General features: G+C 45.0%; 1 protein-coding gene across 1 annotated transcript; it reads left to right on the forward strand.

The window, feature by feature from the left end:
* The first annotated feature begins 3,244 nt into the window (after positions 1 to 3,244).
* LOC119164724 (uncharacterized) lies at positions 3,245 to 3,967 on the forward strand. The gene has a single exon (XM_075884111.1). It carries the CDS (start codon positions 3,245 to 3,247, stop codon positions 3,965 to 3,967), a length of 723 nt encoding a protein of 240 aa, XP_075740226.1.
* Positions 3,968 to 21,054: the final 17,087 nt, after the last annotated feature.

Below are 21,054 nucleotides of genomic sequence, written 5' to 3' on the forward strand. Positions count from 1 at the left end.
CTGACCAAATGTTATTACAAGAAGACCTCAATCATATCCTATAGGGGTGTGATGACTGGCCTATGACCTTAAACCCTACTAAATGCAAACTAATCTCATTCACTCGCCGTCTAAACCCTCTTCGCTTTTCCTATAACATAGCTAACGTTCCTGTCGAATCAGTAACCACTTACAAATACCTTGGAGTCACTCTATCCTACAATTTGTCATGGAACTCTCACAATAATAAAATCGTATCAACATCTAACAGAACCCTGGGCTTCTTAAAACGCCACTTATGCAGCGCTCCGTGTCATGTAAAACTACTTGCTTATACATCATTAGTTAGATCTAAGTTATAATATGCATCTCCCATTATGAACCCTCCTGAAGTTGGTCCTACAAATTCCCTTGAATTCATTCAAAATTGTGCAGCTAGATTTATTTATGCTTCATACTCATACGACATCACTGTTTCTTCCCTCAAAGCCGCATGTAACTTATCCCCTTTATCATGTCGCCGACGCATCGCAACCTTCTCATTATTTCACACGTTTTTTCACTCTCCACTTAACTGCCCTTCTTGTATTATCCCTGCAGCTCACATATCTCGTCGCACCGACCATGCGCTTCAAGTTTTTCGCCCGCGTGCCCATACTAAAACATTTTCTGCTTCTTTTTTTCCCAGAGCAGCAAAAGACTAGAATGGCCTTTCCCAGGATATCGCCACAATCACCTCTCTATCAAGCTTCATGCATAATATTTCAAATGTAACTTCACATTTATCATTGTGACAAAAATATCGATTGTATGTTACCCACCCCTTATGTAATACCCTCTCGGGGGTCTTTAAGGAAATAAAAATGAAACGAAATGAAATGAACTGTGTATTTGGCATTATTTCTGTAGTTCTGTTCAGCATGCTTACTGTTGCGCTGCCAACAATGAGTTAATACTTAAGTCTTTTCGTTTATTTGTTTAAAATCAATTTCTACTGCGAAACTGCAATAAAGCTCGTGAATGAGTAGTCAAGCTTAAGTGCGAAGATTTGTGTTTATTTCAGCTTTTCATCTGTAATTATTGCATCGTGTGTACTTTGGTAACAGTGTTTATTATGGAATATTGACTGCTCCAGGAAGATGCACAAGTGTGATCATATTAAAATTAATCGTTCTATTTTTCAATGCATAGTGTTTAGGGTGCTACGTGCCAAATCGAATAAAGGGGTAGGCGTTTGTTTGGTCAGCATGGCTTTGACTCACTTGTGTAGACGCGGTTAGCATCTGTCAGCATCCTGAATCATATGCATAGGGCAGTTTTCACTTCCTAGGCCTGAAATGTACTTATTTGCGGCATGCGCAGATCTTTTCAGGTGACTAAAATGCTGTTAACAGGACAAGAATGCAGTGAAATTTATTCTTATCAACCACATTTAATTCTGAGACAAATATTTGCTACAGACTGTGGTACTGTGGTTACTTCTGTAAGCTTTTATGTTAACGAGGCAGGGTGTGCAAACACGGACACAACAGAGAAGGCAAGATTCCAAAAATGCCTTATCATAAGACATCACAGACACCAAGGGCGTTTATGGTGTCTTGACTTCTCTCTTGTGTACGGGTTCGCATGCCCTGTCTCCTTAGCATGAATACTAACCAACTAGCTCAGCTCTCTGTTATTCTAGCCTTTTGTAAGTTGTTCACCGTTTCTATGGAACAATTCAACATCACCGTATGCCCTCAAAATGGAGGCTTTTATAGTCCTGCTTGGTGACGCTAATAAACGAGTTTTGATTTTAAGTTTGTATAAACCGCGTTCTTGACAGGACGTTTGAGGTGTATATATTTGACTTAGCTGAGGTAGGAGACAAGTAAGTTTTGAAAAAACAAAAATGAGGTACTTTTTTTATTGCCCAACGCACTTAGTAGCAAGATGAAACAATGCTCCTCAGACACCGAAACTTGCAGATCTGAAGAAAACTTTTATTAACATGCATGGCCATGAATTTATATCTTCTTGGATTATTTGCATATGTTTTAATGTGCAGTGCCGATGTACACATTTCCTAGCGATTGAGTTAATTACTGCATAATAGCTTTACTGTAGGCACGAAACCATTGTAACGGCTTTAAACAGCGGTATCCTGCAAAGCACATTATCACTGAGTGCTTGACTTGAGTGATATTATGCAAGAGCTAGAGGGTTAGTTGGCTGAATATTGAGATACTCAAAAAACAGTGTAGACAGCAGGAATACAGTGTTGTCTTCTCATAGTCCTATTGTATGTGCTGCTTGTTCAGTTTGTCGAGATATAATGCACATTATATTCAGTGGAAGCAGATTGCAAAAGTGTTGTGGAGGGCAATGTTCGTGAGTATTCAAAGTAAAAACTTGTAATTTAACACATATCATAGGAAATAACTCATAATAAATTCAGCTTAGTCTTCTGCGGTGTCTTGAAGCTGAAGTGTATCACATACAATTTTGTAAAGAAGTTTGTATATTTTTAACGTGAACTCTCAAACATGCAAGAGCTCTGATGTGGCAGTTACATTTGTGTGAAAAGGTAAAGCGGAGGCATGTAATTAATGACATGAAAGATGCATTCTTAAAGCACACTGTTGCAGTGCTTGCAGTAAGTAGTGACCGCCTAAGACAGAAAGGTCTGTGTGACATTATAAAAGTTTGTGAAATGTGACAGCAACCTAAGGTAGGTGGAGTAAATAACACAACTTAAAGTGTGTTACTTTTGCTTGTGTGGTTGTCCCTTTTATTAGGGGACATTTATAATGTAGCTTGACGCGAATAGTGAAAAAAATTGGACGCATCTTTCTTTTAGTTGGAGCAGTTGTGCCATTGGTCACGGTACATCCCACCCCCATGCCCCCTGCAGATACTCTAGACGTCCAGGCACAACCATCTGAATATGAGATTCAGCAGAGCTTGCGCACATCCGCCTTCAGCAACCACCAAGATGTTAACAATGAAGATGGCCTGGAAGGTTAGTTTGATGGTCCTATTGGTACCTGAGTCATGTTCAATTTTTTGCACAACACAGTTTTAACAATCTTGTGCTTCAGATGTTCCTGCTGCAGCACTTGCCTTCAGAAGAGAAATTGGAATTCCAAGTTAACAACCTTGATGCTGCGAGACATCAACCACTCAGCATAGCGCATGAAAAACACAAAAAGACCTAGGTGTAATCAGCGGTCTTCCATGCTACCAGCTATTTTATAATATTTGTGTTGTGTACACTGACAGCCGTATGCTTATGCAGGCAAAAAGCTTTTGCCTATGCAACGAAGATGCAGTGCTAATGACTATGACGAAGCTCCACCACAACCTGCCATTTTTACTAATTGGGGTACTTTTCGGCATTCATCGCACTAGAGCAGCAGATGTATTCAAAGCAGCAATTGCAACACTAGCAGAAATACTGCAAACCGCAGTATTCTGGCCAAGCGAAGAGGCGGTTGTCGACAACCTCACCGTCCATTTTAAGAAATACCCAAATATATGTGCGTGCAGTTTTGGACTGCACGAAATCCCACTGCAAAGACCAAAGGATCTGGTGTCACAGCTACTCACGTACAGCTGGTACAAGGGTACTTATTCAGCTAAGGTTTTAGTCTGTGAAGCACCTGGAGGCCATGTTAGCTTTCTGAACAAGGCGTATGGTGGAAGGGCATCAGATTCCTTTATTACAAAGGAAAGTAAAATTCTTGAGAAGTTTTTGCCTTCTATAGATAGTGTAATGGTTGGCAAGGGCTTTCTGATCGATGAACTCTGCCTTCAGCACCATGTAACCATGGTTCACCCTCCATTTTTACGCAAAAAGAAACAGCTTACACAGCGTGAAGCTAAACAAAACCAGAACATTGCAGCTGCCCGCGTTCATGTGAAACGCACCATTCAGCGTATGAAAGCGTTAGAAATTCTGTCGGGAACCTTGGCACTGAGCTTTTTCCGTACATTGATGATATTTTAACCGTCATTGCAGAAATTGTCAATTTCTCAAAACCGATTTTCAGTGCTGAGATGTTCTTGTATGAGTGAAATAGCTTTGTGACATGCCTAAAAGGGGCATTACATCCCCATCAGTCTCAGGGTGCCACCAGTTCACTTGAATGGCCAGTAATGCAGCAACATGGTATGCATGCACCAAGAACAGATTCAGTGTGTTTTGCATTGCTTCTCAACCATGCCCAATATGCTTTAGAAGAGCTATAGCTGGGAAATAATTTTTCCGGTTTGACTTTTTATCGCGAGTTCTTGTCTCTATTTCTTGTTTTTCAGTATTGTTTATACGAATATACTTTACATGTAACTTTGAATATCTGCTTTGATTAGATGTGCATATTTTTTATTTTTTATTTTTGTTATGCTCAGGTATTTTTTTCACTCTTTGCTGATTTTTTTAGACATATACATGTACTCAGTAATACGAATTATCGAGACAGTACAAACGAACGCTGGAGCAAACTGGGTATACTAAATGTACACGACTTGAAAACCTTGCGCTTGGCTCTTGAGACACATCATTTGCTTAAGAATGACACTACCTTTTATCTCACTTAACACCAGCCTGAAGAATAGCTGCCATATACATTTCGTCATGAATAACAAGATCAGGACATTTCGCCTACAGGAATAACAGAATCAGGACACACTATGGTTCACAAACATTGCACTATCAGATTACAACACCCTTTAACAATAACATAAAGGTATAAAAGAAATAATAAGAAATTACAAATCGGTAAAAACAAAGCACCAAATAAGTCAACTACAATTCGGTAAAAACAAAGCACCAAATAAGTCAACTACTTCTTTCATAGTTTTTTTTTCTGTGCATATTGCCTGCTATTTGTGTTCAATGATTTGCATCCTCAACAATGATACGTTTGATTTTATATTCACCTATATGTACTCAAAGTTGTACGTGAACTATTACTTCTTTTATGTAAGTTTTCAGTCGCTTCCGCTGTTGTTTTCAGTGCTTGTGTGCAAACTGTTGTTGTTTGAAATGGGAGGGCCTCGTCAGGTGTCAATGCCTTTAGTCCCCTCTTTCAGAAGTGTAACATTCTGTACTTGAATAAAATCAATTAAGTTCAATACTTATTTTACTGTTTGCTGATTTGTGTTTTATTACCAGCATTACCTATAATACTTTGCTTCTCATGTTTTGTAAAGTTGGCATTATTGCATTAGGTTTCTCTTGTGACTAACAAAAGTTATTCGTCTCACATTTTATAGAACTCTCATTTACATGGCTATATTGCATTTGTTTTCTGATATTATTAGTTTTCGGGGTTTCACATGCGCAAGCCATATCCCCAGGAGGCACGTTGTAGTGGAGGGCTCTGGATATTTTGACTTCCCGGGGTTCTTTAATGTGCACTGACATCCACAAGTTTTATCCGCAAATTGCTGAGAGTTCAGCCATAGGAAAGCGCCGAACGCGAGGCCTAGCTGCCAGACCACCCAATAAGGCCAACAATGACGTGCCTTATAGATTGCGTCATCGCATTGGTGAGGCTGTTTCAGACAATAATTACAGAAGTTGTTCACAAGCTTTGCCAGAGAATATGCCGTCTTGGTCTGCTCGTGCATCAGACAGTGAAGGCGCGGACAGTCATCACGTTTTTCTGGGTGAGATCGACGGTTATGTGATTGAACAATATTGGGAGCCACCGCCGGGCAACATGTTGGTGCTCAGTGCTCGCAAGGTGCTCAACGAACCTCTTGTCGTGGGCTTGCGTTCGCCCCTCCCTTTATCACCTACTGCCACCCCAGACACCACTGTCGCAGGCACAGTCCCGACCACGTAAAAGGGCCTGGCAGCAGCTGTGAACGCGATGCAAGTCCCAAACAGTTCGCAGTTTCCATCAGTTCCTGCCACGACCTAACGCAAGTGTTAGCCGCTGCAGACCAGTGCCGCGAACGCAGTGCCTACGATTTCCCAGGCCGTGACTGCGGCGGTGACAACTTGCCAGGCTCCAATTCATGACTGCCGTGAAATAAGCAGCATTGAGCCGACTGATGGCCAGCCCACAGAAGCACTTGAAGTATGATTACCGAAATTAGAAGCCGGGAAAAATCCAGCAAACTGAAGAGTGGAAGAGGTGGCAAACTTTATAAGGAAGATCACAGGCCGCGCTGACATCACCGAACAATTTCGCACACATGAGATTCACGGGGAGGCAATGCTCCTGCTTCGAGAAGATCACCTTAACCCTCTGATGGAGATCAAGCTCGGGCCAGTACTCAGCATCTGTTCCGCTATAGAATCCCTGCGAGAACAATTAACTGTAGTGAAGTCCACTTGAAGCTTAAATAGTGGTCACATTATGGCAATAGTGTCACACTTGATGCTTAAATAGTGGTCACATTGTGACAATAGTGTTATACATAGATCCAGTCGTATAAATTGCTTACATCAATTTTGGCTATTCTGGCTTTGAAAAATGAATAAATAAGTACTTTTATGTCTGAAGTATTGTGTAAACATTGTCTGTCACTGTGCCACATGGCAACCACACCATTATTGTTTCCCCAATTATCAGAAAGTATGTCTAAAAAAGACAGCCCTATTGAAAAAAAAAGTCCACCATATGATAGAAATGGTGGATTCCACCATTATATGGATTGTTATGCTGAAAATATAGTGGCGTATAGTGGATCCTGAAGAGTGAAACTGCGTCAGAACCACTAAGAAAAAACATTTATGGAAAGCGATGTAGAAAGCGCCTGTTAAAAAAAAAATGACGAGCACGGGGTTTGAACGTGCAACCTTTCATTCCAAAACTGGACACACTAACCACTACACCATGCCGATTTATTTTTTTTAATTACCGACATATGAAAAGTTTTCTGTTAAATGGCTAGTCATTATACAACTGATTGTTTAACTTCACAGTTTCGTTTGTCGCGTACTCGAGATAGAAGAGATCTGCACCTGCAACTAAAATTTGCAAACTTACTAAACACAAAAAAAAAACTGCGGCTTGTAACGATTGCCACTGCGATATTGGCAACAGAGCTATGTTCTTGTTACAATTCACAGCCGCAAGAAAAAAAAAAGTGGACAGAGGAGCAGGTGCAGCTTACCAGCGGTTACTGTCAAGTATAAGATCCGTTTCTCGCTCGTTCCAAAGAGTGACATTAGCTTAGGCTTTATGACGCCTCTAGGCTCATTCGATATATACGCTCACACAATAATTGAGTGTTGTGCTGTTTTATGCACAAAGTACAGCGCAGTCGTGCCAGCGCATTGCTGTAGCTCCATCGAATTAGTAACAACTATATAACGGCTTGACCAAAACAAATGCAGTGCGCTGGCAACATTATGCTGTATTATTGGTTCAGTAAGCATAGGAATTGAGAAGTCTGTGTTCTCCCATAAAAACAGAGAAGTGCCGGCGAGTGCGGTCGGCGGCTGTCCGTGAGGGGAGGCGTAAGTTTGCTAGTGCTGAAATAGCGTCACATCGATGTTCGTCGCTTCTTGCGCGGATACCGTACACAATAAAAATACTTCATTTAGGTTAAATGATGCCACGACTGTGCTGTACTGTCATTCTTACCCATTGAAATCGTGTATTCCGAAACTCGGAAGCGGCGATAACACTTGCCTGACCTTTGGTGGAAATCATGGTGGTAGTATAGAAGGGTGAAAGTCAAACTCGCTGGGGCTCGTCTGGACAAACGTTTATGTGTTTTAGCATCGCACGCACTTTGTATGTACGGCTCAAGTAATTGAGCGTGCAAGAATTGCGCGAGTTGCGTTTCTAGCATGGCGACATTAAGTGACCGCTGTATTCTGGTCTATCGTTTCTCGAACTCTGCGTGGCGATGTAACACATCACGCGGAGAGTTAGAGAGCGGCCGTACTTTGTCATAAAATCTCGTTATCGAAAGTTTGTTTAGATGTCTCGACGCATTGTGGCACTTTGGTCGCTTGCTACAACGCAAAACTGTCGTGCGAAGAGCGTCATAGCCGTAGTTGCGTACGCTTCAGAGCAGCCTGTTGTGGGTAAACCAAAAGTTGCGAAAAAAGAAGGTAGTGGAAAGCGTTTGTGGCTTCCTTATGTCACATAAGACAATAATAAATTTGGCATGTTGTCATCTACTAACTCCTAAATTGCTATTCGCATGGGTATGCACGAGATAGTTTTCATTCAAGCAACAATGACGTTTTTTCTACTGTGTGCTACACGGAGGAGGGAATAAGGTGGTGTGCTATGAGGAGGCAGTGGGTTCAATGCCCTATTTCTGCACTGCATCGTCATGGCACTCCCCGCTACAGTGCACTAGAAGGGGGCAGTGGAATGAACGAGGCGACGGCGCCGTATATAGACTGAATCTCCGGTGGGTGGAATTTCGCGCCGATGCGTTGCACAGACAACACTGCGTCTCCCTGCTCTTTCGAGTGTCCAGTGCAAACGGACGTGTTTTTCTGAGCTCTTGCGTCGGCGAGAGGCGCTGTGGCGTTTCTGTCGTCTTCGAATAATTCCTGTCAGAGTATTGCTTAAAGCCTCCGGCATTGTGCCCATTTTTGACCTGGTAGCCCCATTTTTCGCCTTTTTAAAAGACTCTTCTTCGGCAGGGCATTCGCCCGTGCCGATGGAACGGCATCGTGCCGGAGGTGATGGTGGTGGACGGGGAAGTTATTTCCCAAGAAGACGCTTACGCGCCTGGGTGGCAGAGTGCATGCTTTAGGCAAGAATAAGCGTTCTTCCCGACAACAAGCGTCTGCTTCTTCTCAAAGTGAAGGAACGACTGGCCATCGCACGGCCACTGCGCATGGCATCGTTTGGCGTCTTGCAGCCGAATCGAGGCTTCCCCGATTGCCAAAGAGCATATTTGAGGCATAATCCGACCGAAAAGAGGCTTGGATCTGGATCTCAAGAAGGTTAGCCTGATTCGTCTAGCCCAAGCCCTGGAGATGGCAGCAAAACTCTCACCGGAATGAACACTGGAGGATATCGTCTGCCCGAACATAACTCAGAATATCGTTGTGGTCATACCCCAATAAGCGTTCTTCCCGACAACAAGCGTTTGCTTCTTCTCAAAATGAAGGAACGACTGGCAATCGCACGGCCACTGCGCATGGCGTCGTTTGGCGTCTTGCAGCCGCATCGAGGCTTCCCCGATTGCCAAGGAGCCATATTTGAGGCATAATCCGACCGAAAAGAGGCTTGGATCTCGATCTCAAGAAGGTTAGCCTGATTCGTCTAGCCAAAGCCCTGGAGACGGCAGCAAAACTGTCCCGGAATAAACACTGGAGGATATCGTCTGCCCGAACATAACTCAGAATATCGTTGTGGTCATACCCCAGCGTCGCGCAACGTGGGTGCCTACGAGGCGCTGTGACTCATCTGCCTTGGCTCGACTGAGTATCACGTTTCGGTCTACATGGCCGCTTCTGACAATACCTGCAAAGGTGTCATCCGAGGCGTTGACGTGGACATCGATGAGCGCCAGTTGGCGGTAATGATCATCAACCAGCGCAACCCTAAAGCCATGGAGGTGCATCGCATCAAGGAAACGACTACCGTCGTCGTTCTCTTCAGTGGTCTCACGGTACCCAATTATGTTATGTGTGTTACGATCATGCTACGGTGTACTTTGTACAGGAAACAGGCAGACGTTTGTTATGGATGTAGAGCTCTCGGCCATCGTGCCGATGTCTGCCCGACACCGACAAAGAAAGTGTGCCGCGGGTGTGCTGTCAACAATCCCACGAACGATCACCACTGCCAGCCGAAATGTGCCTTGTGTGGGGGGACACATCCAACGGGCGACACGTCCTGCCAGCATCGATTCCAAGTCCCCTACTTGGTAAGGTGACGAAGACGGCGTAGAAAGGCCGCCAAGAAATGCAGGCAGCACCAAGAAGGTCTGTCGTCACGGAATTCGAGCGTGGCACCAACCTCGAGGATGCGCTCTCTCTCGCCAACTGTTGAGAATAGTCGCAGCCGCTCAAGAGGACGCTCTCGTTTCAAGAGGCGCGCCCACTCCAACGGGCGCGCCCACTCCAAGGGGCACTCCCACTCCAAGGGACGCTCCCACTCTAGGCTACGCTTTCTAAAGGCTCCCAAAACCTGGGTGGATCGTGCCAAGCCAAGCCCGGCGCAGCAGCCAGCACAGGTAACGCACGCGGCGCTGCACGAGCAACAAGACCCTATGATTGCATTCTTACTTCAAGAGAATGCTAGCTTAAAAGCGCAGCTTCAGTAAATGATGGTCGAGATTGAAGCTCTCAAAAATACAGCACACGCCCCAGTGCGGTCTTTGTCAGTGGAGCCGCGGCCGGCTAAGAGAAAGATGGGTACGGATGGATAGGTAGCGGTGCCTTCCGACTTGGACGTCTTGAGAGCAATCAAAGATTTACAAAAGGCGATAGCACGGCAGGCGGAATGCTTTGACCCCGTAGCATGTAAAGTTGCCATGATCGAAAGCAGACTTGCTCCAGGCGGGAACTCTTTTGTCCTGGTGACGCCTGCTTTACTTGTGCCCTCTGCGCGCCCCGGTATGCCAGTGGATCAGGCTCCCGTCGGTATGGACGTGCCGTTAAGTCGGCAAACCAGTAGCAGCAGCCATGGCTCCCAACGCAACTGAGTTTGTCATTTGGCAGTGAAACTGTGCGGGGTTCAGGAAGCGTAAGACCTCCCTCCAGCAGTACATTGCTTCATTGGCGGTTCAGCCGCATGTGATTGCTTTGCAAGAAACCATTGATGCGGCGGTTGCCTTGCCCGGCTATCGATCTATATCGTTTAGGGGTGAGGGTCAACGTGGTTTGGCTGTCTTGGTTTCGAACAAATGTGCATTTTCAGAGCACACGCTTGCACTCGGCAACTCTACTTTGGAGGCTCATCTGGCTGAAATTATTCCGAATAGTTGGCTTAAGTGCAGCATATATGTACTGAATACCTGCAGCGATGGCGTAGTGGTTAGAGCATCCGCCTCGCACGCAAAAGGTCCGTGGTTCAAATCCCGGTGCCGCACAGTTCCCAACCGGATAAAAAAAATCCGCGCGGTGATGGAACTTCATTACGAGGCCTGGGGTGCGGCCTCACCGGTAACCACCGCAGGGAACGCACTCCCTCACCAGAGAAGGATGGGCCACCCTGGTGCAGTATCTGGCCACTACCTCCCACATGCATACGTCAAATAACTTATGGCCCTCAGTCCCCAGCAGCTGCGAAGCAACTGACCACGGCGGGGGTCAGATCTGCAACGCAGCAGAGGGTGCTAAGAATCTCTGGATCCGGACAGGCCGCCCTTGGAACCTGAACTTGGCAACGTTTAACGCTAGAACCTTATCTAGTGAGGGAAGTCTAGCTGTACTATTTGAGGAGCTAGAGGGCGTTAAATGGGATATAATAGGGCTCAGTGAGGTTAGGAGGACAGATGAGGCCTATACGGTACTACAGAATGGGCACGTCCTTTGCTATCGGGGCTTGGCTGACAGAAAAGAGCTGGGAGTGTGGTTCCTAATTCACAGAAACATAGCTGGCAACATACAGGAATACTATAGCATTAATGAAAGGGTGATAGGTATCGTAATTAAACTGAATAAGAGATAGAAGATGAAAGTGGTACAGGCTTACGCGCCTACATCCAGCCGTGATGACGCTTCAGTTGAAAGCTTCTATGAAGACGTGGAATCGGCAATGAGTAAGGTAAAAACACAGTATACAATACTGATGGCAGACTTTAATGCAAAGGTAGGGAAGAAGCAGGCTGGAGACCAGGCCCCGCAGGGGCGCCTGCGCAAGTAGGCGTTTGGTGTGCAGCGACACCACGGACCCGAGCTAACGGGGGAGTTTCTACTCCCTCCCACGCCTAGCCGTGCGTGGCTTTGCCGTGTCCGGGGAAAAGGGGATCCTGGGGTTTGAGCCGATGCTGCGTGATTGGACCTTTAAGGCCCCCCGGCCGAGGCAACACACCGCTTTGGCCCCGGCTTCACGTAGACGGCACCTCTGGGCTGACCCACCCAGGGGAAATCGGCAGTCGCCTTTTCCTATCTCTCTCACCCTACATCTTCGTCTTTATCTCTTACTATTTATCTGTCCTGTCTTCTACTCTCTTCCGTTTACTTCCAAACTTCCTGGCGGCTAGGGTTAACCTTGTGCAAATAGCCTACCTTGGTCTAGGCGCATTGGGTTATAGTTGCGTTGTACGGCTGGCGTCTGCAGGTTTGAGCATCCGCAAACTTGTAGCGTCCCCTCGTTGGGCTCCGTGGTTTGTGGCCGCCAACGCTTCCGAAGGAAAGTAAACTGGAATGCATAGAGCGTTTTTTTAACATTTTTTAACAAAGTGACATTCTTTCTAAATGCACTGTGTTTTAAATGGTTCGTAGATATTTGTTTTAATTTTTAATCATGTTTTAATCATTTGTTTTAATTTTTAAACTAATAACCGAATGAAACAACACTTGTACTGGCGCTCTTTATCCTTAGATGTCCTTGTGCCAATAAAACTTAACGTAATAATAAAGTCTGGAACATGGTCGGTAAGATAGCAGGAAAACAAGTACACACACTTCCACTCGTAAACACTCAGGGTGATACCTTGGAAGATTAGGCAAACTTCCTCGGTGCACACTTCGAACGGGTGTCCAGCCCGTCCCACTATACTGACACTTTCCAAAAATACAGAACAAGAATAGAAAAGCAGAAACTCAAACACAACTGCACTAGAAACGAGGCATGTAACCAAGCTTTCAGTCTAGCTGAGCTCCAAACATCTCTAAACTCCTGCAGTACTTCTGCCCCAGGTTCTGGCCGTGTGATGTATGAAATGTTAAAAAAACCTACCAATCGAAACGCGAAAAACCTTACTTTGTTTGTACGATGCTCTTTGATTTTCTGGCACTATCCCTACCTCCTGGAAAGAGGCTATCATTATTCCCATTTTGAAAGAGGGCAAGGACCCTTCTTTAGCTTCGAGTTATAGCCCTATTACACTTAAAGGTGCTTCTGCAAAGTCTTCGAAAAAATGATAAACTGTCGACTTGTACATTTTCTTGAAACAAACAATTTGCTAGACCCATTTCAGTGCGGGTTTCGAGAGAGTAGATCCACGACAGACCACCTTGTTCGTATCGAGGCACAGATCAGAGACGCTTTCGTCCATAAACAATATTTTCTCTCTGTGTTTCTCGATATCGAAAAGGCTTATGATACAACATGGCGCTTCGGAATTCTAAGAGACCTGTTCCACCTTGGCGAGCGCGGTAGAATGTTTTCCATAATCGAGAGTTACTTGTCCAATCGGACATTCCGTGTCCGTGTGGGCAGTGTTCTCTCCCAAACATTTGTCGAGGAAATAGGCGTGCTGCGAGGTGGTGTACTTAGTTGTACACTTTTATTATCAAATTGAATTCCTTGCACCTGTCCATCCCCCGCAATATGTTCTACTGTACATATGTCAACGACGTTCAGCTTGGCTTCAAGTCATGCAACTTGGCATTGTGTGAGCGGCAGGTTCAGTTAGGTTTAAACAAGGTCTCCAAATGGGCAGAGGAAAACGGATTCTGACTGAACCCACAAAAAAGCACGTGTGTCTTGTTCTCCCAAAAGAGAGGCATGCACTCGGAACCCGACATTGAACTGAACGGTCAACGTCTGTCTGTAAATGCGGAGCATACATTCTTAGGCCTAATCTTGGACAACAAGTTGACCATTGTACCTCACATCAAGTATTTAAAAACAAGATGTTGAAAAGCCATGGATGTTTTAAAAGTGTTGTCACGTACTACTTGGGGTAGTGACAGGAAATATCTCATGAATTTGTACAGAAGCCTCATTCGCACCCGCTTAGAATATGGGGCCGTTGTCTATCAGTCTGCGACTCAAATTGCTTAGAAGATGCTGGACCCCGTGCACCATTTGGGCATCCGCCTTTCTACGGGTGCTTTTCGCACCAGCCCCGTAGAAAGCCTTTACGTTGAGTCAAATGAGTGGTCGGTTCATCTGCAAAGAACTTACATGTCCTTTGTTTATTTTCTTAAGGTGAAAGCAGACAAGAAGCACCCCTCATACTCTACTATTATACATTTGTCGAGCTCCATTCTGTTTCAAAACAGGCCTTCGATGAGGCAGCCCTTCTCAGTTCGGCTGAAGGGTCTAGCTGAGGACACTGGAGTGTCACTAGAACACAGTTTAATGGCTTCTGTTGCATACCCGCCACCGCGGCAGTGGCAGACTATAGACTGCAATGTGTCTTTTCTAGAAGTTACAAAAGATGCGCCTATTGCGCATATCCGAACATACTTCCTGGAACTTCAACACAAATACACACGTCCTGAGTTCTTTACAGATGCCTCTAAGTCCAACTCCTCTGTGTCCTATGCTGCTGTTGGTCCTTCCTTTGCGAATGCTGGCCCTCTACATCCAGGCACAAGTATCTTCACAGCGGAAGCTTATGCGATACTTGTGGCAGCTGAACACATCAAACAATCACAAATACAAAAAGTAGTAATTTGTACAGACTCTCTCAGTGTGGAAACGGCTCTGCACAGTCTTAAAAAACAAAAAAAAACCCTGTCCTCGTCTCACTTTACTCCATTTCATGCACACTCTACACACTCAACCAACATGTTGTAGTGTACTGGGGTGCCAGGGCACCGTGAGGTTCAAGGCAACGTGATGGCGGATCAGCTTGCTGCATCCGTCCACGAAATGAGTTCCACTACACCCATATCGATCCCGCCCCTTGATCTTAAGCCGTCTCTCAAACGAAAGCTCAGGGACTACTGGCAGAGCAAGTGGGATAGACACACACAAAACAAGCTACACGTTATCGAGCCACACCTTGGCCATTGGTCACCAGTATCAAAATCACGTCATACAGAGGTAACATTAACGAGGCTCAGGATAGGACACACATACACGACACACTCATATCTTTTGTCCGGTGGCGATCCACCATTGTGTGACAAATGTGGTGAGGCATTAACTGTTCTTCACGTTTTAATCCAATGTAAACAATTAGACACTCTAAGAAGACAACACTTTCCATTACCCTACCGACAACTTATACCATTACAACCCGCAATCTTTGTCGGTAGGGAACCACTTTTTACCCACAAATCATTGCTAGCTTTTTTAAGAGATGGCGGTTTTTACCATGCAATATACTCAGGCATTGCGTAGCGTGACCTCTCAAGAGAGGCTGCTGCTACTGTGACTACATTTAAAAGCACTTGCCTCGCAGCCCTTGGACACAAGGGCGCTGATGAGGGACTTGTGCTAGTGCCAAATATTTTTACATGTTTTTATTATCAAAACCTTTGTCACCCTTTTTAATATGCATATCACGCCACTGTCATGATCTTAATACTTATGTTTTTACCCGCATTATCGCGAGGAATTTTAAGGCCCCTATACAGCCACGCAACATATCTTTGTCCGCATCTCTACTCATCGAAATGGCGCTCTTTGGCCATCAATTGGCCCTTGCGCCACAAAGCGCCACACATCATCATCATGTATATTCTGTTAGAGATTTGTGAATACTGTAAACTTTCTTTCTCCTGCTCGGCCTACATTTGAAGTAATATTTGCATTTTGTTTTTTTCTGGCTTCAAACATTAGGAGCTGAGTCTTGAATTCGGGCTGGTAACACAGTGTTAACTTGATGTGCTACAAGCTCAAGGCTAGCTTTCTCCACATGATCTCACACGTACTTCACATGGATGTACGCAAATGCACTGGCACTGGCGTGGCATTTAGTCAGTATGATGCTTTAAACACTTTCTTTACCAGGCTGCATGTCATTTAAAAACTACATTCGGAAAGCTTTCCTGAAATTAGTGAAAACACATTTACAAAAGCACCTCACCGTTTTCCGAGGCTCCTAAGGTCCGCCAGCTTCTCAACCACGAAGTGGTTCAGTTGCTTAACTGCAGCAGGCACAAGGTTTTCGGGAATGCCCTGGCACTGCAGTCTCCGTCTGTAACAGTCTAAAACATAAAGTTAACCAGGCCTCACTAACTGGTAAGAAGAAACAATTTTTAAACAAAAATAAAGTCTTAAGACTGCGGTCTGAAGCAGAATGACCAAAGACAGTCTGCACCGAAACATCATAAAAAACATGAACACTCACCACGCATCACTTCTACTTTCCATGGTGTCAGCGAAGTCTTTGCAGGCCGATCGGGAAATTGTGGACACCGCTTCCCTGCAAGAAACAAATGAACAGTGATTAACTATAAAACTGCAACTTCTAGTTCACACCACTAAAAAAATTATGGCAGCTTCGCACTAGTGGGCCCAAGCCTTAAGGAAGAGTAGAGCTGGGGAGCCTTTGTTGTTGCCTTCTCTATTTCTTTTTCTATCAATTTCTTTCTCCCTCTTTCTTCCCTTTATCTCTGTGCGTCATTTCCATTCTTTTCTGTCTTTCACTCTCTCCATTTATTCCTCTTTCTGTCTTGCTTTCTGCTTTTCAATCTTTCTTTCTGTCTAGTCTTTATATATTGTAATGTCTTTATTCCCCTTATTTCTCTTGCGTGTTTCACATGCTCCATTTCATCAAGGGGGGTTTTCATTTAAAACTTGCACCTGCTGTACTCGTAGTGGGGCATGCCCAATTCGTTTGGCGCATACCCACCTGAAGATTTTTGTTTATGTTGGATAGAATACAGCAGGCGTAATAAGCAGATCCACTGTTAAAAAAAGCACAAGGAATTTTATATAACAGCAACACACCTTGCAATGAGCGGTTTTTCAGTTGGTCCTTGGGCCAAATTCCGAGAAGAAGGTCCTTCACAAAAAGAGAATCCTTTTGATGGCCCTCAATGTGCTTCCATGCTCTGGAATTTATTTGAAGGCCACTGTCAATGTCCACCTGCATCATAGGAACGTATTACAACAAAAAATAAATCTTTTTAACAATCATTTTAAAAAGCAGCATTTCCTGTTTAGGCAAGCATAAAGAAAATTTCACTTATGATGACATCAGTACGTAATGCTAAAAATGGTTGAGGCTGCCCTTTAGAGATGCATGTTACCATGGCATTCTCTTTTCTTGTGTGCCCATCTGGTGGCAGTGTTTTCTCCTAGGGGATTACGTCCATGTTGTCATTGTCAATATCCACTTCCCTCGTCGAGTGGTCCCGTCCGCTCTTAAGTGAGCACGAAGCTCTACTGTAGCCTGCATCAACACGAAGCACGGCTCGCTACAAACACCAGAACTTGGTCACTTTAAGAAGAGAGCATAGTCAGCAATCGATATTTAAAGCAGATGAGCTTTAATATAAAGGCTCACATCCGAAATATAGCTACATCCAACAAAGAAATTATACCAAAATCAAGTACTGTACTGACACAAGTTTTTCATTTCTTGTTTTGTTTTTGTAACCAACAATTTAAGAACACACCTCATATTAACTGTGGAACCAAGCTAAAAGTATACCAGTACTTTTCTTTTTTTTTCGAATCAGCTTCACAGAGCACTCTAAGTGACAATGGCAACATGTAAACCATGAAGAAGACATTGTACAAATGATTTGCTTAAAATAATGGCAATAAACTGTCCAAAGAAATCAGAAACCTATAGGCCAACCAAAAAAATTGCTGGTTGTGCTAATGCATACAAATTACAAATAAGTCCATGTAGCAGCCACAGAAGGCACAAAACTACAGAAAGCGGAATTCCCTACCTTTGCCTTCGTCTATGGCTGTGAGCATGTTTTCCTACAGCCTCATGTTTAGCTGCCTCAGTTTGATGGCTTCAGTTTAATGGCCTCCAGTTTGATGGCCTCTTCGTTTTTAATTCGAAGTTCCTCTGTTTTTCTGCCCTTCTTTTCGAGAAGGCTTTTAAGCCCCTGTATTTTAAGCTTCAGTTCACTAACTAGGGTGCCCACATTGTCATATGTCCTCTTTTTTTGCTTATTCGAAGCAGCTTCCTGTCTTTGGTGCGTGTCATCGGATTTATTTTTCAGCATTTCCAAGAGCTCCTGCCTTGGGCCGGAGGGTTTTTTTGCAGGACGCTGCACACAAAACCAAAAAAAAACGCGTCATGAGGCTGTTTAAAGTCATGCAATGCATAAGCATTGATACAGCACTATGTAAAGAAGTACCTCTGGCTCGACACCGTCATCTTCATCTTCGCCGTCAGGCGAATATGCTATTTTTTCAAATCTAAGCCTCTGCCGGCCTCCTCCCTCCTTTTCCAGGTCTTCTGATTCGGGAAAATATTAAAGGAACACAATTTGAAAAAAAATAATAAAAGGAAACAATTTCTTTATGAGCCATGGATGTGTCACTAGACTACACTGCAAGTACAAAAGGAAACACAGAAGAGTGGCAACAGATTTAGAAGGAAAAAATATTATGATAAGTGTATGCTTAAATAAGCCTTCTATTTATATGAGAGGACCCTTAGAATTTTCAGTAGTCCTTGTATCAATCACAAAAAGTGCATGCTCCATATGCATGTAAGCCTCAAGCAGAAGCAGGAAGAATAAGTATATCTGTTCATAGTATCACAACAACCATAAAACATTTTCATGTGCTCTTAAACTTTCTTTGTGTATATGCATATCGTGTTAAGAGGGAACAGATATGCTATATATATATTATGACGACTCGGTTGTAACGAGGTTTATTCGTCGTGAACTCGAGAACGAACAAGCGCAACGGACCCGACAAAGAAGCGCTCGTGTCAAGCAGATGATGATTGTCAGCCAGAACATATGATGATGATTGACTGCTGTTCAGATGAGGATGAAGCGCATAATAGATGCCTACACTGATTCCCCCCCGTGGAAGCGGCCAGCCTGGCCGCTGCGGGCGGGTAGTCAAGGTGACGAGGAACGTCGTGTGAAAAGCTTCATGCGGGAAACGTGTACAATTTCGGTGCTGCGGTAACGGCGGTCAGTTGGCACGACAAGAGGCGTCACACGATAGTTGACAGGTGAAGTCTGCCCTAAAACAACATATGGGCCGATGAATCGAGGCGGGAACTTGTCGCAGAGACCAGGTGTGCGAATTGGTGTCAATAGCAGCACCTCGTCACCCGGTCGAAATGATACCACACGATGATAGGTGTCGTAGACGGCCTTCCTTGCTTGTTGCGTAGCTTCCGTGTTCATACGAGCGCGCTGGCGGCACTGGGCAAGGCGAGAAATATATTCTTCGCAAGAAGATGGTGATGTAGGGCCATTGCTGGTGAAGAAGGAAACATCGATAAAGAAAGTAGGTGAACGTCCGTAAACGAGATAAAACGGTGAGTAGCCGGTTGTGCGCTGAACAGTGGTGTTGTAGGCGAAAGTGAGGAACGGTAGAAGTTTATCCCAGTTTCTGTGATCCGGTTGAATGTATACGGCGATCATGTCGGCAAGGGTTCGATGAAATCTCTCGGTCAGACCGTTTGTTTGAGGATGGTAGCTAGACGCCATCTTGTGTGTGGTACCAGAAACGCGAAGAACTTCACCTAAAAGCTGTGATAAGAACACCTTTCCACGGTCACTCAGAAGTACACGAGGAGCACCATGACGTAGTATTATGGCCTGAAGGACGAAGTCAGCCACTTCCGATGCTGAACCAGTAGCTACTGAAGTTGTCTCGGCGTAGCGTGTCATATGGTCTACGGCGGTGACTATCCATCTATTTCCAGCACCAGTAACAGGAAAGGGTCCATAAAGATCGACACCGACGACCTCGAAAGGTGTTGTAGGGCACGTCATTGGCTGTAACTGACCAGCCGGGGGAGATGTCGGAAGTTTGCGAAGTTGGCATGGAGAGCAGGAACCCACGTACTTTGCTACGCTGGTAGAAATCCCAGGCCAATAAAAGCGGCTTCGAATGCGGTCGTAGGTTTTCTGAAAGCCTAGGTGGCCAGCAGTCAAATCGTCATGAAAGGGGCTAAGTACATGATGTTGAAGAGCGCGTGGCAGAACAGGTACCCAGCGTTGGCCGTCAGGATGATATATGTGACGATACAGCACACCGTCCTGAAACTTGAAGTGCTCGAGTTGTCGACGAAGGCGTGCATTGGGTGGACGCGTAGCTCCTGAAAGGTGGTCTATAATGCGGCGACAATACGGGTCAGCCTGCTGGCGAGAACTGAAGGGTTGTTCATCGTCGATTGGCGGTTGGTACAGCGAGGCGAGCAAGGCAACAGAAGTGGGAGTCACGTCCGCACTGGTGTCATTGGAGGTGGCAGCTGGAGTGTCGAACGACGCCGTAGGTAGTGGGCAACGAGAAAGAGCGTCGGCGTCTTGATGTTTTTTGCCCGATTTATAAATAATCTCAAACTGATACTCCTGTAGGCGTAAAATCCAACGACCCAAGCGTCCGGACAAGTTCTTCATTGTAGAAAGCCAGCATAAGGCGTGGTGGTCCGTTACAATGGTGAATTGACGGCCGTACAGATAAGGACGGAACTTTTGTATGGACCAAACCACAGCGAGGCACTCCTGCTCAGTGATGGTATAGTTTTTTTCGGTAGAAGTTAGCACTCGGCTAGCATATGCGATGACCCTTTCCCGTCCAGAGTTATCGCGTTGGAGGAGAACAGCACCTATACCGCAGCCGCTGGCGTCGGTATGCAGGAGTGTTGGGGCGGTGTCATCAAAATGGCAGAGTACAGGCTCTGACGTCAAAGCTTTCTTCAATAGGTGAAACGCCGACTGACATTCCTCGGACCACACAAAGGGTGCATTAGATGCAAGTAGTTTGTGAAGTGGCGCAGCTATTGAAGCAAAATTTCGTATGAAGCGACGAAAATATGATGCGAGGCCAAGAAAACTTCGCAAATCCTTAAGTCTTGTGGGGCATGGAAATCGATGGACGGCAGCGATCTTTTCGGGGTCAGGGCGAATACCGTCCTTGCTGACGACATGACCGAGAACCTTGATGGATTTGGTGGCGAAACGGCACTTCTTAGTGTTGAGCTGCAGACCCGCACCGGCGAGGCATGTTAGGACGTCATCCAAGCGGCTAAGGTGCTGAGAAAACGTTGATGAAAAGATGATAATGTCATCAAGGTAGCAGAGACACGTCTTCCATTTCAGACCACGCAGGACGGTGTCGATCATGCGTTCAAACGTCGCGGGCGCATTGC

The sequence above is a fragment of the Rhipicephalus microplus genome, unplaced genomic scaffold (assembly GCF_043290135.1).
Source record: "Rhipicephalus microplus isolate Deutch F79 unplaced genomic scaffold, USDA_Rmic scaffold_23, whole genome shotgun sequence".
Lineage (NCBI taxonomy): Eukaryota > Metazoa > Arthropoda > Arachnida > Ixodida > Ixodidae > Rhipicephalus > Rhipicephalus microplus.